Source organism: Panthera pardus, unplaced genomic scaffold (assembly GCF_024362965.1).
Source record: "Panthera pardus isolate Hobbes unplaced genomic scaffold, ASM2436296v1 HiC_scaffold_207, whole genome shotgun sequence".
NCBI classification, from domain to species: domain Eukaryota; kingdom Metazoa; phylum Chordata; class Mammalia; order Carnivora; family Felidae; genus Panthera; species Panthera pardus.
Genome location: NW_026526774.1, coordinates 144,934 through 172,309, shown reverse-complemented (window position 1 = coordinate 172,309; position 27,376 = coordinate 144,934). Strand labels below are relative to the sequence as shown.

At 39.6% G+C, this 27,376-nt stretch overlaps 1 protein-coding gene across 1 annotated transcript in view; it reads right to left on the bottom strand.

The window, feature by feature from the left end:
• Positions 1–278: 278 nt before the first annotated feature.
• Positions 279–27,376, bottom strand: part of LOC109261242 (probable cation-transporting ATPase 13A5) — a 76,333-nt gene continuing 49,235 nt past the window's right edge. The window contains exons 18-24 of the mRNA XM_053908661.1: positions 25,099–25,195; positions 23,033–23,105; positions 14,807–14,981; positions 12,389–12,591; positions 6,760–6,848; positions 4,356–4,436; positions 279–2,430 (exon numbers count right to left, since the gene is read on the bottom strand). Coding sequence (XP_053764636.1) covers positions 2,170–2,430; positions 4,356–4,436; positions 6,760–6,848; positions 12,389–12,591; positions 14,807–14,981; positions 23,033–23,105; positions 25,099–25,195 — 979 coding nt within the window. The 3' untranslated portion in view covers positions 279–2,169. The remainder of the gene's footprint in view (positions 2,431–4,355; positions 4,437–6,759; positions 6,849–12,388; positions 12,592–14,806; positions 14,982–23,032; positions 23,106–25,098; positions 25,196–27,376) is intronic.

The following is a 27,376-nucleotide window of genomic DNA, read 5'->3' as shown; positions in this document are numbered from 1 at the left end:
TGGTGGGATTACCACACCAGCCGATGGGAGAGGGAACGGAAGTGGAGACAGAAAGGACCTCCTGAGGATCTTCAGGTCAAACCTTACTAGTGAATTCTAGACCCCTCCACTCCACAAGGCAGTCCTAGCTGTGCTGGGTCACAAATGCACTTCTAAATTGAATTCGATGATATCTTTTCCACATAGGTTGTGTTCAGGCTCCAGTGGTGTTCACCCTGAGAGGAAAGCTCACAAAGGTAGTCATCAGTTTTCCCATAAAAATGTCCATTCTTCATGATGGGCAGCTTAAGACTGCCCAGGGTCATGCTCATTGTGCTTTTATCAAACATTTCTTCCAAGACTATTAAGCCCTTCTCTGAGAGTACTTTCAGCAAGGTCAAGCATAGGGTTCAACTTTATTATGTGCCCTCCCCACACACACACAAAAAAAGATCTATGAAATAAATATCATCATCTATCAGATAACTAATAGGGTGTTGGAAAAACTGGGCAAGGGAGGCTGTACATTTATTGAATAAAGATTTTTTTAATCTTTTTATGTTATCTAAATGTCATAGTGTGTCAATTGAATCTTCTGATTCTGAAGGTCAAATTACTAAATACAAATAACGCCAGTTCAAGAAATCTGAGCTGCCATATATTTTAGGTTGGCATACATTTCTTAATCTAGAATTCTGCTTTGTCTTTTCATCTTTCATTGGTAGTCACTAAATTAGACACATTTTAAAATAATCCCTCTCTAAAGCCATCCACCCAAGAAAAGGTTAAAAAGCAAATAAAGTGTAAATAAAAAGGGTTTGTTTTTATAGGAATTTGCATTTATGCTGCTGGTGTGTATAACAAAGTGTATAGTACTATATACAGCAATGCATTGCTGAAATGTTAAAAACATTTTTTCAGCTCTAAGGATTACAGAATTATAAAGGTATTATTGAATGCATCTATCACTGTTAGGCACATAACTGAAGCTCGTGGGATAGAACTGGTTAGCTAATTGCCTATGAGCCATTAAAGATATGTTAAATTAGCAAAACTCAATTTATGGTCACAAGGAAAGCCTACTAGCTAATTTAAAAGGTTCACTAGAGATGTATGTCCTCTCAAGGTCACCGAGAGGTAGATATATATTAAAGGTAATAGCGTACAGAATATATTTACAGAGGATATACCTTTTCTTGTGGCCATTAGTGCGCACATAATGATTGAGTAAAATAATGAAAAGATGAAATGGGACTTGAGGTCGTTCAGCAGCCTGATGCTTGTCATGCTGTAGACACAAACATTAGGAGTCCCTACTCCAGGATTGTGTTTTAAGATGAGCAATGCTGAGTTTGAACCAACTTTTTGACTTAGAACCTGAGGGTTTCATCTGTCCATAGCAAAAAATAAATAAAACTGTCATGCTTCTTTAAGTGAAAAGTATAGTTTAACATTTGTCCCATTATCTTTGTGATCTACCACGGACTTTCAGGCTCACTGCTCCCAAAACAATATACTTTGGGTGATGCCAACATCAGTGGAGTTGGCTTAGATATAAGCTGTGCCCAAGCCAAGATTACAGGCAGTTAACAGGCACCTCCATCATTTTCTACTTATTACAGAGTTAATTTTTCTGAAGGAAATCTCAGTTCTTCTTTCTTTATTAAAGCCATACAAAAGAAGCAAAAAGAGGAATTTTGTGACCTTGGGCAAAGATAAGTACATAAATGGTCTTCGCAAGTGAATATAAGGTTCAGTAAACTTGTGATAATTTATTGACAGAAAGACTTTTTCCCCCCACATTCTTTTATTTGTCTGTGAAAATAAAGATATATTGGTGAAACTTTCAAAGACCAAACTCTTCTTGAATTTTCCTTCTACTGATGTTCATATCACTAATTTCACTACCATAAAAGCTTGGGCATTTCAGCCAGGATAATGGTATGCAATATTAAGGAAAAAAAAAAAAAAGACAATCGAGGAAGTTCATGTTTTTCCTCAGTAGTGGAGGATACAGTCAAAATAAGCATATTTAAGGTTCTTTTTTGCAAGGTTCAATACATCGAGAAATGCACCTTGAATTCTCTGATGGATAAAGAAAGGTAGAGGTAGACTGCCATCACCTCTCCACAATATGTTAGTTTCTGGGAGCAAGGAGATGCTGTTAACCCCATATGACAATAATTCTGATTACAGCCTGGTCCAAAAATGCTGTTCTGTGGTTTGGCCTTCCAATTCGAGTTTCGCTTTTGGAATCTGTTCAGGGCTTTCATAGCCACGGTTGATGTAGAATCCATTTTCACCATCGCCTGAATAATCCGTTCTGTTTGTGGGAGGCCAGGTGGAATCTTCTGCCAGTGTTTTTTGCCAGTGCCTATATTGACTTTTAGAATAGAATCCAAATTCTTTTTTGATCCACAGCCAGAGCTTTCGATTTTGAAGGATGAAATCCTGAGAAATCAGGTGGAGAAAACAATCAAACCATCCTTCCACATTCCCCTGCAGCCAGGGTGCTCACTGCCCTCCCGGGGCCTCTCAGATGTACTTATTTAAAGCTGCTTCTGCGGCAACTTTACTCCCTGCTGTCCCCACCAAGTCTAGCAGCTCCCTGGTTCTCTCCCTTGAGAAGGGAGTGTGCTTGTGTTCACACCAAAAGCTTACAGCCTTTCATTTCTACAGATTTCCTAGTTAAATCCTGGCTGGTGATTCACCTAGAATTATTTTACTGCCAGACTGAAATGATAACAAAATAACATACTCAAAATCGAGAAAAGGAAAAAAAAAAATCACTGCTACCTGCCACAGGCCACTTACAAGGTGCCCCCTGATGGTTTGTTGAATGAATGGAGGAACTCTAGAAATCAAATGGGTTTTGCTTTCCGTTTGGGGAGGGTTCTCTTTTTTTCTATGTTCACATGCACTCACAATGTTTACACATTTATAATAGGAATGGTCAAATTTTGCATTCCACTTCTGGTTATGCTAGACTTTCTGTCACATGTAGCCATAGTCTTCTCAATAATCACTTTTAATGATCCTATACCATTTTTTCAAATTGGTGTATAACGATTGATTTAAACAAACAGCATCTCTACTTTTGAACATATAGGTTGAATCTAAAATTTTACCACCATAGGGGTACCTGGGTGGCTCCGTTGGTTAAGCGTCCAACTTTGCCTCAGGTCACGATCTCATGGTTCATGAGTTCGAGCCCGCATCAGCCTCTGTACTGACAGCTCAGAGCCTGGAGCCTGTTTCCTATTCTGTGTCTCTTTCCCTCTCTGCCCCTCCCCTGCTCACACTCTGTCTCTCAAAAATAAATAAACATTAAAATGTTTTATAATTAAGATAAAATAAAATTTTACCACCATAGATAATACTACGATGAATACCTTCATACATGTAGGCTTTTTTTCTCCCCCTTTGGGTTATTTAAAAATCTCTATAGTCTCAGGCACCTGGGCTACTCAGTTGGTTAAGCATCTGACTCTTGATTTTTGGCTCAGGTAGTGATCTCACAGTTTGTGAGATCGAGCCCTACATTGGGCTCTGTGCTGTCAGCAGAGAGCTTTCTTGGGATTTTCTCTCTCTCCCCATCTCTCTCTGCCTTTCCTCCACTCGTGTTCTATCTATCAAAATAAATGAATAAAAACTTAAAAAAAATAAAATACGTAAAAATATATATAGTCTCAAATGGAATTCCTTAGAGTATGAGAAATTTTACACTCATTGTATACAATGATGTGTGTGTCACACACACACATATATTTATATAGATTTGTTTGAACCCTTTTCCCAAGGGATTTACAACACATGAATCTTTTTTTTTTAAACGGTCCCTTAAAAAAAATAATACCCAGGACTTTCACTGAGTAGGTAAAGTCATTTAATGACAGTGAATAGAAGAAAAATACTATAGGGGAAGACTTTCAAGAGTAAGAATTGACTAGATGAGCAATGGTTTCCTTCCACTCTTAATTAAGGAAGCCCTTCTGAAGACAGCTCTTCACGCTGAAAGGTCTCATTGAATTTTAGAGCTTGTAGGTCACCTGGTCTAGTCTCTACTAGCTTATTGATAATACTAGAAAAATACACTACGATGCCTTCATGGGAGACAAAAATTAGAGTTAATTTGATGTTTTGCCTTCCATGCTAAACATGGATCCTGAGAACATTTCTATGCATCCTTTAGAGAAGTTTAAATCACTCTCCAAGAGTTTCCCCCAAAGAGAACATGCACAGTTCTTATAAACCGTTAATAACTATCACTTTGGGAGACAAAAACGGTCCATCTAAAAAACAGGTATGTGTTGAGAATGAGACCCTTTATTTGTTTATTTTCCCAGAAAGAGTGTAAGAGATGTACAGAAATTTACCTCTATGAGGAAGGCCACACAGAATTGGGTGAGGGCTGCCACCAAAATCGAAACCCTCCATGATGTCAGTGTTGGGATAAACTGTTAAAAAAAGAATCTTACCTTTATACCATGCAGACCTTAAATTTTGAACACACACACACATAAACATTATCTTATTTAATTTATGTATTTGTAACAGCTCTCTGAGCTTGGAGGGTAGGCATTGCTTTCTCCACTTCACAGATGAGGTCAGTGCGTTGCCTAAGGATGCAAAGCCAATCAATAAATAGAGCCAGAATTCAAATCAGAACTGACTGCCTCTTGGCCTGTGTTTCCTCCACTGCCTGAGAGTAAACATTCGGTAAAATGTGCCATGGGTCACAGACATGAGACAAAACACTTTGGAACCTGTGTGTCTCTCTTCATTTTTATCTTTTCAAATGGAGGTAAGAGGATGCAGGATTAAGTCATTCATCTAATATTGCTATCACTTCTAATCCTCCCAAAGTTAAAATCTACTTGGAGTTCATTCATTCAGTGAAATTGACGTATGAGTAAAACATAAAGGGCACAGAGGTTACCAGTTACTTTTGATACTAGGTGGAAACTTTCCGAACCAAGGTTCCCAGCCCTAAGTCTAACGGCTTGATCAACGTTGAACGCACACAACCCACCTCCTTTTAAGGATTCAAGGGTACCTATTGGCCACCAATTATGATTAAATGATAGGTATTAACACTACAACTTCCCATGCTGGCATCAGTGGCAAAAGATTACTCCCACAACTCCCTTTCTGATCCCAAAGTCAAATATGGGGGCTGAGCTGTTGTTGGGACTAAAACCACAGATTCTCCACAGCATCTGATTGCCCCCTTGCAATTCTCATCCCCAGTCAGATACGGGTTATTGCGCTTTATTTTCTCCCGTCATGTAGAGACAGCCTTTCTCAGGGTTGTGAGACAGAGCACCTGGGTGCAGAGCTGTCTGGAGACTGTTGTGAGATCTGGCAGTGGGTCAGAGCGTAGTGGAGAACCTGGTCCTTCCCCTCCCTGCTGCTCCTGCCCTGATCTGAGAGGACTCCTCTCCATCCCTTGGCCTGGAAAACACTTGTCACACTGCTTTGGAATTATCTGCCCACGGGATGGTCTTCCCTCCTAGCCTCTGAACTACTTGAGAGCTGTGCCCACGCGCCTTACACATCTTGGGCTCGCTAGTGCCAAGCATGCTCTGGAGCTTCATAATGTCTTGTAAGTGACTAAATGGTCTAGGTTCTCATTTCCTAACTGCATCTCCCTCCATAGACTCTCTGCTCAAGCATATAGCATCACGTAATTAGGCTGCCATCACGTAATTAGGCTGTCCTAAAAGCCCTGCTGGAAAGCCTGCTCAGATATCTTCATTGACTCTCTGTTGCTCTCAGGAGAAAGCCCAAACTCCCCTGGCCACCTTTGTCCAGCCACACCACGCCTTCCTCACATTCCACAGCATGTTGCCTCAGGCTTTGCCAATCCTCCAAGCATTCTGTGAAACAAGTCTTGCTTTCGATTTTTATTTCGGCCACCTTACATTCTTTTGCATTTCCAAGACAAAAGAGATTCTTGCAGCCTTCTCTGCTTGTGCTCAGGCTGTTTTCCTGGTTTGAAATACCCTTACCTCCTACCTAGCAAAATCCAGCCTATCCTGTGGACCCAGATCAAGTTGAGCCTCCACCATGAGGCCCTCCATGATGGTACAGGGTACAGGCCCCGTGAGAGCTCCTCCTTCCTGTGTTCTTCCCACTTCTCCCTACACCCTCTACAAGCACAGGTGGTCCCAGGTGGCCATGTCATCATTTCACTCGCATAGGACACAATGTCCTCAACAAAACTATAGACTGCAAGAGTCAATCCCTCTCTTTCATTTCTCCCACAATGCTGGCTCTAAGAATGGGTTCAATGACCTCTTCTTAAATTTTATTTTAACCCACCACCCCTTGGGTTAAGTGATGCCCACTGAAATAAAACTCCCCATAGTCAATGTCTGACAGACAGAACCTGATTGGCCTACAGGTCTACTTTTTCTTACTCCTTACAACTACATTATAAAGGATTTCTACTATATGTTTAAAAAACGACACTTGAAGAATTACTGAATTAGCACATCAATTTATCATATTAGCATAACATGGATGAATAAAGTATCCAAACAGCATTTTTAGGTGTGAATAGGATAAATGTTCTAGATTGATAATACAGATGATATGGGAACAAGCAGAGGTTAGCATATGTGTGATGAGTTATTTGTTCCTCTAGGAAGTCAGAATAGCCTCACAACATGAAATGGTTGGAGAGAATACGGTAATACCTGACTTGCAAATTACAGTGCAAATATGGTCCCATTGCACATATGAGTCACTCCAGAGGTGGAAATGAATACCACTTACCTCCATTCCACGATATATATCTTGAAAGTCAGAAAACAGAATGAAAACTGTGAGGCCCAAGGCAGATATCAGCAGAAATGAGAATATATCTGAAGAAACACCAAACGTTATTTTTAGATGCTAAACGAATGTTTCATATAATTTGGCACACACTGCAGAATCAATTATCTCTGTTGGGCAAATATCGGCTCTATCTTCAGATGTTTTGATAGATCCTCATATGTTTTAAAATATGTTCTAATGCTTACCAGACAAAGGTGACAGCTTCACATCTTTCCTTTGAAAGGCGTGCTATGGAAAACTGCTGATCTAATACAGGACACTCCATAAAGGAGTCACGTCAGCTGAGAAGTCCGGGAGGGCCGGGACGCCCTGCAGTGACCAGCCTACGTGAAGGGTCACCAGAGAAGCCCCAGTGCTTTATCACTGCGTGTCTGGTGAATTGTGCATGAATGGATGAACGGTCAGTCCTCTTAGTATCATTGCATTCTTTGTTGCCTGGAGAATAAAGTCCAAGGGTCTTCAACTGATATTCAAGGTCTTCCTTGAATGGAATCCAATTTCCATCTGCCTTTCTGTTCTAGTCTCTTATTGCTCTTTCTTATGTGTTGGAGGGGGGTTAAATCACAAACCTGCTACCTCCATGGAGGACTTTGTTCACAAAGTACCCTGTATAGCGGATATTCTTTATGTCTTGGCAGTTTTTCTTAAATTTTTCTTAAAGAGCCCAATTCAGATACCACGTTCTTTTTAAGGACTACCCAGGCCTCTCTCACAAAGTTTTCTTTCATATGGTTATGTAACACTCTGCTTTGCAAGATCTTTATGCATCTACTAGACTGTAACCTCTTAAAAGTGACTTTGTATGCCCTTCTGTAGGACTCTGAATTGAAAGAATGAGGAGCTATCATGTACATCTGCTGGGTTCTTTCTCTCCAACCTGCCCGAATGGCTTTGCTTTAGGAAGCTTAAACTTCCCAGGATGCACTGTGCCAACACCACTGTTTTTATCCCTCCGGCCCTACCCACGTCTGCATCCACAGAGCTTTTACACACTTTGTAGATGGGCCTTACAAATGTTTTCTGATGAGATTAGCACCTTCAGGCCCGAACAATTGGATTTCATCAGTGTTGCCATGATATAAAGGATCCTAACACGCTCTAAAATTTATAAACAAACAAACTGGATGTTCTCTTATATTCTCTCTACCTCGTTTATTCCAAGGTTTATGGCCTGCCAGCCCCCACCTCTATACAGGTCTATACGAACCAAAAATCGGAGATGACCGTGCCGCTGCAGCTGGCCCTATTTTTGTGAAGACATCAAAGCTCTGTTTCACCCCTGTGCACCTACACACCCCCTCATATTCATCCAAGCTTCACTTGATATATACAGCTAGATGCCACACCTCCCAGAAGAAGAGCCAGGCTTGCTTGGGAGGGGTGTGAAGCAGAGAGAAGAAAAAGCAGGGGCACCAGGATCGCTTATTTCCCAAAATAATGTGTGCAGCTGGGTAAGAAGAGCCCAGGAGATGGCTGTGTGGATTTTTCATTTATGTCATTGTTTCCATGTCCCAGGGACCCAGATGTTGGGAAGAAGATGATGCCCCAAGTGTCCATTCTGACAAAGGCCTGGTAGTCACAGCAACTGAGTGGAGTGCTGGACACATCACACCGTCCTTAGACTAATGATCTGAAAAGCAGGCCAGGTGGGCACACGAATGACCAGTGTGGAAGGAAAATTATAAAGCCTTCATGTAATTCAGCTTTGATTGGAGAACATAATGATGAACGGAAGTGATTGTTGCCTCCCTAGATCAGTTGCTGTTGATGAGGAAGCTTGAAAGAATGGTACTCTTTTTGCACACGTCATTTGGGAAGACATGTCCTGGGCAAGACACTACAGATTGTTTGCAAGGAAGGGAAGGGTTTGCAAATAGTCACATCTGTTTCCATAAAGATTAAGTTTGTATTCTTTCTAGATCGTCTCATTATAAAGTTGATCTGCCAAAGGCTATCAAGAAAGATACAGAGTTGAAAATAAAATTGCTTGATATTGTAATAGAAAGTTCCAAGGACTTTTGAGACTAAGTGACTTATTAGGAGATTCTGTTGTTAGAATATTTGTTTATAAAACTTGTTTTTAACTTAAGATTTTCAGTTATTTTCGATGTAGGACTTGAGTTTACCCACAAGCTTTAAGTCACTATGATGTAACTAATTCGGTTCTCACTTAATTCAATGTATGTAAAAAGCTTTGTAGTTACTGTTCAAACTAAAGTACTTGCCAAAGTAATATATCATATCCTCCTTGTAAAATACATTCACAATCAAAAAAAGGACTATAAGTGATTTAGCTTAAAACATAAAGCAGAATCTTGATTTGTTGTGACAAGAGCCAAGGGCATTATCAAACACTGAATCAAAACTAAAAAATATCATAAGAAAATCAGGAAGAAGTTTATAGAAAATATAAAATGAAAGGAAGGTCTTAGCATGCTCTCAAAACCTTTGAAAAAACAGCTGTACCAAAAAAAAATGGGGTGTGGTAGTGACAATAGATAGAATGGTAAATAATTACTAAAACTAGTTTAACATAGTCAAGGTATATTTCTAATTTAGGAATAGGAATGAGGCTTACTTTTCTAATATCTATGACTTATTTAGAAAATTACAGATTGCAGGTTATGCCATACGATGGCAAAACTATAGTAAATTCCCCAGAGCAGAAATTTTACAGGCCAGGTTCTCTGATCAGGACAATAAAACTAGAAATTATTAACTAAATTTAATGAAAAATCCCTTCTAACATACAGATTTAACACAAAATTCAAAACATCAGCTGGGACAAAAAAGCAAATCAAGTCCATTTGCAGACTGTTGAATAAAGAGGACTAGAGGAATGAAAACGAAATCCCTTTCCACTTGAAAAGGAAACCTCTCTATTCTGAAAACTAGGTGGGTCAGAGAAGAAATCAAGTCATAATTAGAGACATGTGAAAATGTAAAGAACGTGGCCCAAACTTTGTTGATCTTGAATGATTTTCTTGTTTCACAAGAATCAAAAGAAAATACTTACATTATAAAGTCAATTCAAACATTACAATTTTTTCAGAGAAAGTAAGAAGGAAGAAAAAGAATGAAAACAGCAAAATTAATAAGTTAGAAAAGAGAAAGCATACAGAATTTATTAAATCTGAGAACTGGTCTTTTAAAGAAAACCAGCAAAAATATCGTTCTTGTAAGAATATATGAAAAAGGTAACACATACAGGATGAGAATATTCAAAGAGTTATAAAAGGAAATAAAATTATAAGAACATACGACTCAAAATCTTATGCTGAGACTCAATAATCTCAATGAACTAGAAATATCTGGGGGAAAACTTGTTATGTGAAAACACAGTTTAAAAAGAGGATAATTTGGGGCACCTGGGTGGGTCAATCGGCTAAGTGTCCGACTTTAACTCAGGTCATGATCTGGCAGCCCCTGAGTTTGAGCTCCCTGTCAGGCTCTGTGCAGACAGCTCAGAGCCTGGAGCCTGCTTTGCATTCTGTGTCTCCCTCTCTGTTCCTGCCCCACTCACACTTTGTCTCTCTCTCTCTCAAAAGTAAATAAACATTAAAACAATAAAATAAAAGAAAAGAAAAGAAAAGAAAAGAAAATAATAGAAAGAGGGTAACAAATCAGTCCTTTAAAAAAAACACAAATCTTTCAAAGGAAGGATTTAGAGCCAGATTATTTTACTGGGTTCTTGCAAATTGTCAAGAATAGACCCAGGAAAGAAAAAGTCAGAGTTTTCAAGCCTAATAATAAACCTAACAAAACACTACCCACACACACAAAATCAATCCAACAGGAAATGCAGATATCAAAAAGCTATAAAATTTGGGGGGCCTGGGTGGCTCAGTTGGTTGAGTGTCCTACTTCAGCTCAGGTCATGATCTCACAGTTCCTGAGTTCAAGCCCCATCTAGGGGTTTGTGCTGAGAGCACAGAGCCTGGAGCCTGCTTCAGCTTTCTCTTTGCCCTGCCCCCTTCTTTCTCAAAAACAAACATTAAAAAAAATTTTTTTAAATAAAGAATGAACAAATGGAGAAGCATAATATAGTATGTCTTTAAAACTGAGGACTTAATTGTGTAAACATTATAATTTCCCCAAAGTATCAAAATTCAAAAAAGGAATTTTTAAAAAGCCTTACAATTTATTCTAGAGTTTATCTGGAAAGATGAATAAGAAAGAGAAGTAAAAAATGTTTGAAAACTGAAGAGTAATGAAGATACATCAATCTAACTGCTTATTAAAACTTATTATAAAACTATAGCTAAATAAATGAAACTATAATTTTTAAAGTATAGTGATAGACCAAGAATAAGCTGGCATGTTAATGAGACAGAAAAGATAGTCTAGGAACTAATTAATTGTATATAAATTAATATGTAAGTATATAACAAATATAAAAACTCACATAATATAAATTATGTATATAATGAAGCCATAAATATACATGAATATGTAGGTATGATAAAGGTGGCATATAATCGGTTGAGAAATAAATGATGAAAAGAAATATTAAGTAAAATCTGCTGGGAAAACGAACCACTAGTTAGATAAAGTAGTTTGATCTCTACTTCAAACTGTATGATGAAATTAACATTAGATTTAAAAAGCAATAAAAGAAATTTAAAAAACAAGAGAAATTCTAATCTACCTGATTTTGCAATGGGAAAAACCTCTCTGTGCCTAAAGGCAATGGGAAGAAAATCGCAAAGGAATAAACTCATACAAATAAATAAGAAATAGAAGAGTGACCCTGTTGGAAAAGAATGGATAAAAATGTACGTAGGCAATTCAGAGAAGAGATGGCTAAAATCATGAAAATGTGTTCATCCTCACTGGTGATTCAAGAAATGCACAGAATAAAGTAACTTGCCCAATGTTGTGAAGCTACAAAGAGGTCAAGTTGTATCTGAATTGGTTAGAAAAGTCTTTTACAAAGTATCTGGATATATATACTCAAAATCATTCTTGATGACACAACAGGACAGGACTCGTAACTATTTAATAATGCATGTGTGTATCTGCACATAAGGAGTTTCCTGCCCAGGTTTCTACCACTCATGAAAATTATCTTTCAATACTCCATTAAAAAACATTTTTTTTTAATGGAATTACATTTAAAAAAAATTTTTAACGTGTATTTATTTTGGGGAGAGAGAGACAGAGTGCAATTGGGGGAGGGGCAGAAAGAAAGGGAGACACAGAATCTGAAACAGACGCCAGCCAGGCTCTGAGCTGTCAGCACAGAGCCTGATGTGGGGCTCAAACTCAGGACCTGCAAGATGATGACCTGAGCCGAAGTCAGACGCTTAACCTACTGAGTCACCCAGGCACCCCTCTTTTTTAATTGCAAGATAAAGCTGAGAAAATACAGAAAGTGAAAGAAAATAACAAAAAAAAAATGGTGGATAACTAGAGGGAGAGCTTGTAAGAATGAGAGCAAGTCACAAAAGCATTATACAACCATTTGTAGATACTTCATTCCAGAGTTCAGCCATCACTTTACCACTGAACTGCAATCCTGGGGAGGGTGGGGAAATGGAAGGAAAATTAAACTTCATATACTCACAGTTTGTGTAGATGGGTTTTCGAAATGGCTTTCCCTTAGAGAAGATAAACGCTGCTGTGATACAGTTGATGGTGGTGAGGGGCCACAGTGTGGTACTCTCAAAACTTAAAACTGAACCAGGAATCAGCGTTGTATTTTCAGTCCCATTTCTCTCCAAACTCATATTCATTGAGAAATTACTTTGGTTGTCCAGAAAGCACTCACTACAAGAGAATCGCCAACATTTATAGGATTTTCTATTCTATTTTTATCCAGGTGGCGGGAAAACAAAAAAAGTTTATCACTGCCATGGGGTCTCAGCTTTCAGATTGTCCCAGCCAGTAACTACCAAGACATATTTTGTTCACCTCTTGCAATGACAAAGCAGAAATAACACTTAGAACAAGTCAAAATTATTCTTTGTCTCTCATTCCATTTAGAACAAGTGATTTGTGTTGAAAGGGCTTGGATGATAATTTTCTATGAAATTCCTTTCAGTTCAGAACAAATGAACCATGGCTGCCCATGTGTGTGCATTCGTGCATGTTGGGGGAGGGTTGTGGTGGGCACATGTGTGTGTGTGTGTGTGAGAGAGAGAGAGAGAGAGAGTATGTATGTGTTGTTTTCTCTTCTGAGGACTAATATAAGCCTACTACCTTAGGTCCTGAGTATGAATCTGCCTGCTCTATATCACTCTCTTCCTGAGGATCCAAAAATGACCCTCTCCTGTTTCTGAGTGTCAGTGGCTCTATTTTGCTAATAAATTAAATGCCAACTTCTCAGGCAAGCCCAGAAATCTTCGAATCTGGCTTCCTGCCCTTATCTTTTGCCAGCCCTTCTCTGCTCCTTATACTCCAAACACATAGGAAAATTTTCTGTTCCCCAAGTACTACAGTTTGCACACGCCTGGGTCGAATACTCTATTCCGTCTCCATCCCTCTGTTGTCTTTAGTTCACTGGAAAGTTTGCCTACTGCTCTCTGTTCTTGCTTCTAGTGCTGTATTTAGCTCATTGTTCTGCAATTATTCATTCACATGTTTTTATTTTCCACCCCTGGGATGAGAGTTCCTTGAATATGGAATTTCTCTTTTGGGTTTACTTTGTTGTGATTTTACCCAAATTTACAACACCTTAACACCTAGCACAGAAATGCCACAGAAGAGTTCCTCAGAAAAACATTTGTTTAAAAGATGAGCCTTCCCAGTCCAGATTGATCTATTTGCAATGTTTATTTTTTTTTAATCTCCAAACTCACAAATTAGTTTGTATCAGCTTTCTTGTTCAGCTTGAAACTTTTTACTCTTGTAACTGTTTATAGATGAAATTAGTTCCCAATAAATAGACTTAAGTCTTAATATCTTTGGTTCCCTAGGGTCCCACAATGTGTTTGGCATATGGTAGATGTTCAATTAATGTTTGCTGAGTACATTAATGAAACAAATAATCAGTAGTCACAAAATGTTTTTGCACAAGACAGATAGACCAGAAGGCCTGAATTATAGAGTTTAACACAAAAATATATTTATTCTGTTATACTTACATTGCAGATAAGAGAGTTAAGATCTAGTGTTGCAGGGTTAGTGATAAAGGCAGGACTACCTAGCCATCATCCATTTAGCTATCCCTGCTTGTCTCCCAGATTCAGAATTTTACTTATCTGAATATATGCCTTCCGATGAGGAGAAAAATCTGGTTTTGAGACAAAAATGAATTCTCTACTCCAAGCAATAATACTTGAATTGCTGAATTTAGGGTGTAAATGGCAATCTTAGACATCATTCAGTAGTTTTCAATCTTTCACTGGATGCTGGGGCTCCGGTGCTTCAGGAGCATCATGGAGTCTGTGAAGAGGAGTTTGTCCAAGCCTTACCTCAAGGCTTGAAAAACTCAAGCTAATTTAAGCCAATCTCTCTTGTAAATCAGAGGCCAGCTGACTAAGTCCATAGGCCAAATCCAACTCAACACCTCTTTTTGTAAATAAAGTTTTATTGGAACATAGTCACACCTACTTTTTATTGTCTATGTCTGCTTTTCACTACAACAGTAGTACTGAGTAATTGCAACAGACACTGTCTAGTCCAAAGAGCTTAAAGTATTTACTGTCTAGCCCTATGTAAGAAACGTTTGCTGACCTCTGGTCTATATGATAACCAAACCACCAGGGAATGAATGCATTCATTTACTAAACACATTTAGTCTACACATTAACAACCAATGTGAAGATCTTCCCCCCCCCCCCCCCCACTGACATGGCTCACCCCAGGACTCCACCTATTAACTGTGTTTGGTGTTCTATCCTGACATTGGTAGCATAGAACCCTGGAGACCCAACTGTTGTTAATTAAAAATTTAGGGTGTATGTTCAACCAAGTTGTACAGTGACATTGGGCACTCGTTGTATCACCTTCAGAAAGGAAAACTAAAAAAACTGAACTTTACCTGTATCTGTAGACCTCACAATACCAGGGCTGCTTCTTCACATAGAGAAATGCACAGATTTGCACAATGCAGGTGAAACAGGTGTTCAAAAAGACTGAGAGCAGCAGAGGGGGAGAGAGGAGCTGTCCGGCCGGTCGGTAAGGAGCCAGTTTGGGGTAGGCATGAGTTGAACTCACTGAAAGACAAATGCATTTTCCCCTATTACAGTTTCATTATTGACAATAGAAGATTGAGATGCCTGTTATCTTGAGACTTCCGTTAGGATTCAGATTCAGCAAACATGAACTCAGGGTTTACATCTAGGGAAGCACATTGCTTAGGTGTATATCCAATGCTACCAGCCTTTGCCTCTTCCATGCTTTTGTTTCACCTTCAGAAACAAAAAGTAATAGGTTTAAAAGCTCTATAAATAATACATTTACCATATTTCATGGTGCATATATTTTCTTCACAACAAGATGACCAGGAAATGTATGTAAAATAGAAAGGTGGCCTTCCACATGGATAAGCAGTACTATGATCTCTCAGTGCTGGTAGGAAGGCAGAGAGTTTAAGATAAGGAGAGTAAGAGGCATCAGGCTAGATTAATCTTCATATGCTGGAGATTATGTTTTAAGTACCGATTTTATTATTCATTCATCCAACATTCTCTGAGCACTTTAGTGTACCAGGATAGATGCTAGAGGTGTGTTCTGTTCCCTGCTGGATAAGTGTGTAAATGGAGAACTGCTAGAGTGTATTAAGCTTGGTTAGGAAAAATAACTCAAAACAGTCTTGCTTCCAGATGAGAGTATTAAAATGTATTATAGCTTTGATCCTAGAGTTTATGTATTTTTTTTTAATTTAAAGGATAGGCGATAGGCAGAGATTAAACAGAACCACAAAAACAACAGACTGCATCCTTCTTAGGAGCCATATGTTCTAACAAGCTATTGAAAATGGAATGTACTTTACTTCTTAGGGCAGTGCAGGGAAGAAGCATGGAAAAGTCAGGAATTAGATACATTACATCAAAGGTTTACACAAGAGTCGTGTCTCACTTCTTGTCTTCATAGCTGATACCTTTTCCTTTTTCATAGCAAATCATTGGTTTCTTTGATGTAAGGAAGAAAGTAGACTGTGTATGCTGAGGTTTGTGTTCATGAATGAAGGGGTAGGGTGGTAGGAGCAGGTGTCCAGTCTGGGATGATAAAACTCTAAAGTAGGTCTTCAGTTTGCTCGGTGGGTTCTTGGGTAATCACCTGAACCCTCTGGTACTTCATTTTTCTCAAGTATAAAATGAATGTGTTGGAATATCTAAGTGGTCTCCAAAGTCTCTTCCAACTCTTTTACTCTAAAGCTCTATGACTATCTAAGGATTTACCTTTTTTTTGCTTAAGTTTATTTATTTATTTATTTATTCATTTGGAGACAGAGAGAGTGAGCAGGGAAGGGGCAGAGAGAGAGGGGGAGAGAGAATCCCCAGCAAGTTCTGCACTGTCAGCATGAAGACTTGATGCAGGTCTTGAACTCACAAACCGCGAGACCACGACCTGAGCTGAAACCAAGAGTCAGAGGTTTAACTGAATGAGCCACCCAGGTGCACCTAAGGCTTTACCTTTACCAATTTAATCAATAGTTGCCTGGGACAGTGCTAGGCTGCAAGCTGTGAAGTATGCACAGATGAGGAGGTCATCTCATCTGCCCCAAAGAACTTGAAGTCTAATGGAAGACAAAGACGGGTTGTAATAAAGAATTTGGTTGGCTTTTATTCCCAGTTCCTGGGATGTATCCTCTAAGTTGTTGGGATTTCCTAAGTTGATAGGAGTGTCTTTATTCATGATAGCAATGATGGTTTATGCAAATAAGATGACAGATGGCAGGCATAAAGAGAGTTGGTGATAAAATGATAATCCAGCATATAGATGCCATGACACCAAAGGTTGAGATCAACTTGGGGCATCTGGATGGCTCAGCTGGTTTAAGCATCCAACTCCTGACTTTAGCTCGGGTCATGACCTCGTGGTTCATGAGTTCAAGCCCCACATCAGGCTCTGTGCTGGCAGTGCAGAGCCTGCTTGGGATTCTCTCTCCCTCTCTCTCTGTCCTTCCCCTGCTTGCCCTCTCTCTCTCTCTCTCAAAAATAAATCTCAAAAAAGAGAAATTTGAAAAATAAAAAGATTGAGATCAACTTCATGGCAAATGATTCCACCAATCATGTCTAAATAATGAAACCCCAATAAAAACTCTAGACACCAAAGTTCAGGTGGATTTCCTTGTATGGCAATCCTCTGCATATTGTCACACATTGATATGCCAGGAAGATAAGGCAAACTGACACCCCACGAAGAGGACAATGGATGTGTGGGGATCCTCCCACCAGACCTCACTCTCCCTTTGGCTGGTTCTGATTTGTATCCCTTTGCTATTATAAAACTGGAATCATATGTATAGCACTTCCCTCAATGAGTTGTTGATATGAATCACTGAACCTATGGGGAGAAGAAGAACCCCCCAATTTTGCAGCCAGCTAATCAGACTTGTGGGTGTCATGGGGACCCCCAAACTTATGGCTGAGGTCTAAAGTAAGGGCAGTCTTGTGGAGGCTGTGCCCTTAAGTTGTAAAGTCTGGCCTCACTCTGGATGGTTGGTGTGAGAAGTCATTGCATGGCACGCAAGGAAGGGGCACCATGTGGACTGTGGTCAATGCAAGGAGACTGTGCCCTGGGGCCACAGAAGGCAGAGAGGCTACAGTGTTTCTAGTTCTTCCCATGTTCCTGCACTCAAGGAAGAAGACGGCCACCAAATGACTAAGTAGGCTGTGGATAATGGAGAGAAGTCTAATTGCATCTCTGTGTATTCTGCTCTCCGGTACTCTTTCTCAGATGCTCGCTGAGCTTCTGACTTTTCTTTTACACAGAGACTGTGCTAGATTGAATTATTGGCCTCATTGTGGTAGAGTGCACTTTACCACCCTTTAATTTTGGTTTTGCTTTGTGATTTTCTCTGGCCGAAGAGATGTTAGAGGTTTGAGGCCTGCTTGCATGGCAATGCTCACTCTCCGTGATCATGCTCAGGTCTGTTAGGCCAGCCTGGCTCCAGAATTAAAAATGTGGAGCTGACTTGAATGAAACCCCTAACCTGGGGCAAGACCAACTGATCTACCTCCTAAAACAGATCAGATTCAGCTGACCTAGACCAGCTGACTATCTACAGAGCAATGGTATTGTAAGCCACCGGGTTTTGGGGAGAAGTTTGTTATACAGTAGTAATGTGGTAATAGCTGATTGATAGAGTCCTAACATAAAGAATATTTTAACTTTTCCCATATTAGAAATCCTAATACTTTCTGATAGAGAATGTGTATATCTGACTATAAAATTAACGGCTAGCGTTTAAGGGCCCCTACTATGTTCCAGAGGCTATGCTAAGTGTCTTATACACATCATTTCTTTTTTTTTTTCTTAATGTTTATTTATTTTGAGAGAGGGGGACAGAGGGCCAATGGGGGGGGGGGCAGGCAGAGAGAGAGGGAGACTGAGAATCCCAAGCAGGCTCTGCACTGTCAGCGAGGAGCCCGCTGCTAGGCTCGAACCCACAAACTGTGACATCATGACCTGAACTGAAATTGAGAGTCAGATGCTCAACTGACTGAGCCACCCAGGGGCCTCTAAACGTTATTTCTTTAAAAATCAATGCAAAATAGTTATCTCTATTTTCCAGGTGAAGAAACTGAGCTTCAGAGAAGTAGGGCCCCTTATGTAAAGACCCATAGTTTGTGAGCAACAGCGTGGTAAAATAAACTTAAGTCTGTAAAGCCCCCCATTCTCTGCTCTATAGCATATCACAGTAGTGTGGATTTCATGAATCAAAAAGGATAAAAAACTTTTCTGAATTGCCCAGGTTTCTTCAAAATGATGATGATATATGCAATCATGTTGCATGGAGAGAAATGTAAGCTTGTGAAGTGTTATATTTTATTCAGAATTAATCACTCTCTCCTCTGAGAGTCCACAGCACATTACTCATTTTGCTGCCCTGTAGTGAGGATGTCTCACATTAAATCTAGTCGTTGACACATGCACTCAGCAGACTGTGAGCTCGTTGAGGGAGGAAATCTAGGCTCATACCATTTCCTGTCCCTTACTGAAATTAGTACAGGGCCTGCTATGTGGGAGGACCTAGCAGTTTCAAATTTTTATTTTCAAAGGATACTCATAATTTTTCAGCATTATTTGAATATAATGTGGGTGTGATTCTCCTAAATAGTTGGCTTGCTTTATATTATGGACATTTCAAGTCATGTAACTCAAATTTCCAGAGCCTCCTGAACCCACCTGAACCACATGCAAGATTTTGAATGTGCCTCACGAGGCTTTTAAGGTGAAAAGATCTCTGTCCTCCATGATACTCTCCAAAGGGACCAAGAACCAAAAAAAAAAAAAAAAAAAAAAAAAAAATTTACGATTCTTTGAAGCAATGTTGGAATTTATGTAAGAGATGCATTTACATAATGGATGGAGTCCCTCCTACAGCCTTTTTCTCTGGACAGTACCTCCTTCCACACACTGAAATGGTTGGCCTGAATGGAGCCAAATTACATGACCTCATTTTCATTCACAGAAATGACTGGCTTAAGGTAGACATCTTACTCAAGTTAGGTCAATGAATTTTCTCTCCAAAATATTTGCAAATGAGACACCGAGAGGCTGAGCTAATTAGCTGTGCAAAGACAAACAGAAAGGTTATGGAGATTCAATAATAGAGACACCATTTAGGGTCATTTGCAAGGCGAATGAGTTTAAGTCAGATGAAAACAGAGTGGAAAGGAGAAGAAAGAGACAAGATGGTTTCTTGGAAATAAAAAAAGTGGCCTCTGTTTTTCACTCTTTGGTGTTCTAGCCCTTCTTTGGACTGGGTGCTTCTGAGTTTCTAGTCTCAGATTTTTTCTGAGAATTATATTCATAAACATCCCCCTATCTCTATTTTCTTGATCTAATTTGAGTGGGTTTTGTTGAAGAGGATAGAGATGCAGCTAGAACAAATTCCTTTCAAAATGGCTCCTATACCTACTAGGGTCAAATTGAGCTTTAAGGCATATATTTTCTTAATTGACTTCTCTGACTTCATTTTACTATTCTGCTTGATTTCCCCTTTAATATAGCTTGTCTTATTAGTTACCTTTGTGTTACCTTAAAATCTTGTAAGAACAAGACAGGGTATATATAGATATGCAGGTGCATAAAAAATTAAATATGCAATGGTATTGTCTTTGTGCCATACTAATTCAGGCTTGAGGTTAAACACCCTAACCTGGGAACCTGGAAAGAAAAGAGCCTTGGTGAGAGTGACTTTATATTAATCATCCAATTGTCAATGACTACTAACATCTGCAGATGAATGTCCACGGTTCTCAACCCGGTAGTCAAGTTCTATGATCTGACCCAACTCATCTTTTCAAATTGCATCTCCTGCTGTTCCTTTTCACATACGCTACAGTGTGGTCAAATTGAAAAACTCATGCCCCAGCTCTCTCTTGCTCATGCTGCCTCATTCTACTTGAAAAGCTCTTCTTTTGGGAAAAAGATTTTTGAAATCTGTCCATCCTTTCTATTTTGGTGCAAATGTTACTTCTTCCATGAAGCCATCCTTAGTATTTCTCTCTTTTCTCCATTGCCATCTCTGCCTATTATCAGAAATAACCTCTTGTTTCTCTGAACTCCCAAAGCACTTGCTGTGTTCTGGCACTCACTACTTTTGACTTTCATTTCCTTCATACATTTGTGTGAAGCCCCCTCCCCAACTAACTCTATACTTCAGTGATCAGTCTTTTCATGCCTCAGACACCTATGTGCCTAACATATAGTAAGAGGTGAACACATCTAAGAGGATGTTGAATGGGGCTTTTCCTCTGTCTGGGGAATTTTACTGAATCTCATATTTGATAATGATAAATCCCAACTGAATGTAAAGAGAGATCATGCCATATCTCTGTTGTACTCACTCAGAGGTATCCATACTGGTCCTTCAAGTGTAGCCATGCCCCTACCCCCAAGCAATTACCTATGTGCCAAATACATAAGAGAAAACCATGCTTTAAAGGAAATTGTTAAGAGCTGCAAGAATTATGGTTATCTTCCTAGCATCACTCCAATCCAAAATTAGGGGAGGTCATAAGAACTACTCTAGGAGAGACCTGAAGTGTCTTGAGGGGGAAGATTGCCTTGCCACCTTCGGTTGCAATATCAGAGGAGAAGGACGGGGGGCAGCAGCGAGAGAAAGCTATATATCTATCCATTAGGTGAAGTGGATGCTATGGAAATTAGCCAGGCTGGGGCTGTGTTGGAAGGAATCTGCCCAGTGGGGGCAGTCTGCGGGGGCTAGGGAGCCAAGCAGTAGAAAAAGTCTTCGTGGTGTTTACCACCAGCAGGCAATTGTTGAAAGGAATCCTGGGGAGTCAGAGGGAAAGAGTACCACCCATGTCAGGAAGGAGTCTAGTCCAGAGCAATTCAAAGGAATCTGAAAAACCCCCAAACTCACCAGTGATCCCATACCAATTGCCTGAAGTTTAGATGCCTGCCACATTAGAGGGTACTCGACAGGACAAAACTACAATACCCCCACGTGTATAAAGGGCCATTTGCTTTTGTTGTTCCAAGGCTCCCTGAGCAAGGGGCCCAAGGAAAGTAGAGAGTATGGCCTTCTCTCCCACTGCTTGCTTCAAGGTCAGGTTTGATCTAGAGGAAGAAAAAGTTTGAACTGGATGCAAACACAAAATGTGAATTTACGATACATAGACTTTTGATGTCTGAAGATGAAATCATTTTAATACCTGATATTGACCAGGAAGTGATGTGCCCGTGGGATGATTGGGCTTGCAGTGATGGAAAAACAATAGCGTTTGAAGGCAGAGGAGTAAAACACAAACACTACTACCCACGTTTTTGGATTTTGAACCAATCAGCCTAGCTGTACGCATTCTAACTCTGTTCAAGGGCTCACTGAGTTAGCCAGTTATTTCAAAAGAAGAAAAAGAGATTAGGTGCAGGGTGGTATCATTCATCTTGCTGTGAGTGCTTACAAGTGTGTGACACACTGTGTTGTACCCTTCACATGCATTGTTTTGTCTGATCCTCACAACCATATGAGAACATTTCATGTCAGAAAATTATTTCATAAATAATTTGCCAAAGTTCTCAGAGATAGGGAGTGGTGGAGAATAGCCATAGCCTTCACCTTTATGCTACTACTGCTAGCTTAGCTCCTGGAAGTTCCTGGTGGGTTTTTTTCTTCTTCTTCTTCTTTTCTTCTTCTTTTATTTAGCATCATCAACCATGTTCACAAGTAAATCATACAAAATGCTTAAAAATAGCCAACACTGCAAAGGCAATATCATTGACTCAAAATGTTCCAGTCATGTGACCATTAATAATGCACAGAAAAATAGGCTAATGGACTACAAATACACACTTTCACCTTAAGAATCGAAATTGATGTCACTTATGTTTCTGACACTGGTAAATTTTGCCACAGGGTTGATGTATCCGTTTCATGTTTTAAGATGCTACATGAAATTCTCAAGGTTATTAATATTCTGCATTGTCTGATTTTTTTAATCTGTTTTCATAACAGTCTCATTGTTGAACAAGGAAAAAGAGATGACTATGTCATTCTTTTTCTTTGCTCTCTGTTGAGGCAGTCTCCTTTCTCCCTTAAGAGTTAGTATGAAGCCCTGAGTCCTTGGATAAGAAATACTTTATCGCAGTGTCCTCGCAAAGGAAGGAAATGAGCAGTAGCTGCTGTGAGTCACACCTTGCTTTTGAGAGAATTTCTAGAGTTAAATGCTCGCATTTGTTCTCAACATGTCAAAGACCTGGCAAAAATCTGGTTTCATATCAGTGTGAAACATAGCTGAATAATGGAAAGTCACCTTTGGGTTTTAAACATTTCCCTTTCTAGGTTTCTTGTACAATTTTCTATGTACAAGACACAAACCCACAAGGAACTCAGAATACATTGACCATTTTATGAAGCTAAGATTTATTTGCTATCAGGATGTTTTAGTGCCAAATCTCAGGACTTCAAGCCTCCACTTACTGCCAACACCTCTTTCAAAAAATTCACAAGTACAGTGGTTTCAGTAGTAAAGGTGTATCTTTCTCAAAAGCTTTTATTTGTATGAGCATTTCTAGAATGTCATGGGTAAATAAATACAAATAATGCTGTTTACTTTGCTGAAGTACTTACTTGTTAAACAGACCATCAAGGTAATGGCTACGTCTTGCATGAGATACTGGTAATTCCCAAAGAGCTGTAGCTGCTGGAAAGGAAATAAAAGTAAATATAAATGTTGCTTCTGCCATTGTAGCATTTTTATTATTGCCAACTCTCTTTCTGAATGTAATCAGGAAGCAACTGTTATTTTTCTCTCCTCTTTAAAAAGAAAGTAACTTACCTATGATCTTTAGCATCTCATTGTAGATAATGAAGCCAGATCACTATTTTCCCAGTGTTTAACTTAATTCCATGTTAGCAACAAGAGTCAGTCCGTTGGGAAACACCCGGGCTTGGGCCACAGTAATCTGACAGCTGTAGTCTCAGCCTGGACATTTGAATTCTCGACATAAGATACCCGCTGGGAACTTCAAGCTTAAACATTTGAAATCCAAGCCTCAAATCATTCAACAGGTGTTCCTCTCCATCCTATCCATGGATTGAGTTCACAAATAGTTCTCTTGGGGTCCATTCATTTTTACAAACTGAACAACTGCCACTATTCCCAAGAAAGCCCATTACAGACTTCAGTCTGGTGTGCTTGACTTTCTAAGGTCTGTGTAGACATAGAAGTTGTTTGAAGTTTACATTTATGGAGTCATATATAAAAGTCAGCATATAACCTCCAGAAATTTGCCTTGCAATACCTTTTGCAGCCAGGTCTGTTTATGTGCTTCATAGCTGCTGACTGAGCACTAACTTATAACCTGGTCTGAGCCATTATAGACCAGATTTATGCAAATGAGAAATATTTCTGGATTTTTAGAGTGTGAACCCAAGGCCCTGAAGTTTCTAATTTAAGGTCTCTGGGGGACACTCTTTTCTGGGTCTAAACCATCAGAATGAATGGCTTCAGGCTAGACTATCATTCCAATTCTATGTGTGAAGACTTTGAACTGAGAAATATTTCAGATTTTTAAGAAGATACAAATGATTCCTCATCCTCCATAAAGGGTTCCCAATGGTTCTCATCCTCTAAGTCTCTGTCCTCTTTACATTTCTTTCTCACATCCTTCCTCTTCTTTCCCCCTCAGAATGGTGCAGTTATATATAGGCAGGGTGACACGAAACAGGGAGGAATTTTCACAGGCAGCTTCAGTATTTGTTCCGGAAGCAGTTTTCATAGAACTATGGGGATCTGCCAGCCTGACCTCCCAGAGGCATATAAAGGCTTGGTCAAGGGCAAGATCTAGTATGTTCTTAGTGATAAAGGCAGAATTTGAATCTAGGTTTTCTGACTCCCAGTCCAGTTTCTGTTTCTACCCACCTGGTTGCCCCTTAGCCCTCTGTGTGTGATTCTTGTGCTTAATAGCCCACCAGATGCTAGAGACCTGTGGTCCTCATTCATGTCTCAAATGTCCCAGGAAAGCAGTATAGTAATAAATGCTCTCTGAAGCACTCCCTGAGTCTGTTGGATCATTTTACTCTAGAGCAAGTTATGACTGAAATAATGAAGATTTTCAACTTATACATATCCCTTCCATATAGCTATTTAATTTGTAAGTGATTATTTTTATCATTTAATTGCAAAAGTCTTTTTTTTTTAAATTTTTAAATGCTAATCCTTTACTAATGACATGTCTATGTGTCTAACTTCTGGGCGAGTTCAGAAGTAAAGCTCCAGTATGTGAGTTTTCCTAGTTTTTGAGCCCTTCAAGGTCAAATTCCAGAACTTCTCTTTCTTTTTATCTCTTCTTAGTCTTTTGCCCATAGTTGGAGACCGACTTCTTGTTGAGTTGTATTTACGCTGTTCTGAAGTTCTCTTCATACTCCAAGTGGAGAACTAAATGCTTGAAGAGGTCAAGTATCTTAGGTTATCTAGAAGAAAACAGCACTGCTAGAAAACTGATCTCTAGCTACTTATTTCTAGCTCCATGCTGTATGTGCAGTTATGTCAAGTTCCAAAGTTTGCAGACATCTGTTTTGAGAAATGTCATTTATTTATAAAACATTAAATCCTGTGTAGGAGCCACACCCCCAAGAACAAACCAAGTATGTAAATGCAATTAAAACTGGGAAGAAATTATTTTGGTTCATACCCAATAGAGCAGTGATGTACCAATAAGTTGGATTATGCCGTACATGGTCAAGTATTTAAATACCCCAAAGGATGAAACCAGAGCAGCTCGGCCTTCTCTGTTTAAGAAAAGATAAAAATAACTGGTTATGCATAATATACATCTCCCAGTCTTTTATATTTCAAAGGGAGTTCAAATTTAATAGCTTGTTAATATACATTCACTTAATCAATGATTCATCGTCTCAATTATTTGTTGAAACACTCATCTGTTCATTCATTTTCAGCTTCTATCATGACCTCACTCATTGACTCACTTTTATTTAGGGCTTATAAGGTACCAGCATTGTGCTAAGAGTCATGGAGGATATAAATGAATCAGGCACAGTCTTTATTTTCAGTGAATTAAAAAGATTAACACATATAGTAGAAACACATGACATTATGATGAGATACAAAATGTCAAGCATTGACTCAGCTGTGACTCTTTACATCCTAACAACAGGCTTCTGAGAACTGAAGTGTGTATGTTTTGGAGTCCTGTGGAGACATTAAGCTAAAGGACAGGTGCTTTTACATGTTAGGAAGTGTGGGTGTGCCTCCAATATGTGAGATGAATTGGGTTTTGTTGGTTTCCATACTCCAGGGAGAACCCATGGTAATAATCTGAGCTGGTGTGCCCTTCAAAAGACACAAAGACAACAGTAAAAACCGCAGGTTAAGAAGTAAATATCCACCCCGCCTTGAAAAATCCTGTTTGGCTGCTATTCCCTTAACTGAGGCTTGGTGTGGTGGTGGGTTATGACAGGCCAAAGAAGACAGCAACACGAGGCAGGAACATGTGATGGAGGGATGGTGAACTTGGCAAACAACCCCTCCTGCAGCCTGCTCTCATCAAAGCAGAAGCGAATTCACATGGGGGGCAGCCCATATCACCACCACCACCACCCCCCCCCCCCACATTGACATGGGCATTAGTGCTACTTGAAGACTTTGTCAATGAAATGGGGACTCAAGAAGGAAAACCTTAAAAGACAAATAACCACCTGGGCTCAGGCAGGATGAGAATGTTTGGGAGGGATGGGCCAGGATGCGTTGGGCAGATGTTCTCCACCAGGCTGTGAGGCACTAACATTTGTTTTCAGCACAGAGGGTGCAGCAGCAGACAAGCTGAGAGTGGGGCAGGCATGTGAAGCCTAGACCGTTTTCTGACATAAACTTGGTGGTTTCATCCTTTTTCTCCTTTTGTGAAGGGCTCAAGAAGCCATTCTAAATAAACTATGGGTCTCCAAAATTACTCCTATAATTATGAATTTTAAGAAGCCAATTCATTTATTTATGCAGCCTACAAACATTCATCCAGTGCTCTGTTGTGTCCAGCTTAGTGCTGGGCACAATAATACAGAAATGAATAAGGTGCAGTCCTTATCCTAAAAGGCTTCCACTCTAGCAACAAGTCAGTCATGTTTCAAAAGATACAAATGAAAACCTGTGGACCTATGCATTTAAAACAGTACCTCGCTGCCCCTCTGGAGGATGTTTTCTCAGAAATAAGCATACATCAAGGATAGCAAGGGTAAAAGCCTAACAGAGCTGAACCATATCTAATTTTTATGAATCTAGGAAATAAAAAAGCAAAGAGCTTCCACCTTGAGTCTTACTAAACCATCTGCCACTAGAGAAATTTTACACCATGACGTGTATCTTAAAACACTGCATTCCATTCACAAATGAATTGGGCCATGTGTGTGAGGCAGCATCTGAAATTCAAATTGCACTGCTTCTCAGATGGATCAAATAGGCACTTGTGCAACCATCCAAGAGTTTAAACTCCCTCCACACCTGTTGCTCCAGCTTACCCTCCATAACTCCCACCTGAGAAGCCTCCCAACAGGAGGCTTAAGGAGGCTTGAGAAGCCTGGGCTATTGGGCTCTACACTCTCCAGTTAAAATCCCATTTCTAAATGTGGCTCTCCACTTCTCCCACTTGGAATGTTCTCCCACCTCCTTCCTGTTTACGTACTTCCTATCCATCCTTCAAGTCCCAATTCCCCTCCTGAAACCTTCCCTCCTGGCTTGAGTTACCAATTGGAACTACTGGAACAATTACCATATTGTTTGAGCATTAATTTTTTTAAAACTAATTTGTTGAGCACTTCTCACTGATCAGGCAGATGATTCTCTGTTTTGTGATTATATTTCTATCTCTCTGTACCTTTACTGGAACATGAGTCTTCCAGGACAAAATCTGTCTCATCCTTTATCCGCCATATTTCCAAGCACAATATTTTAAAAAGCTC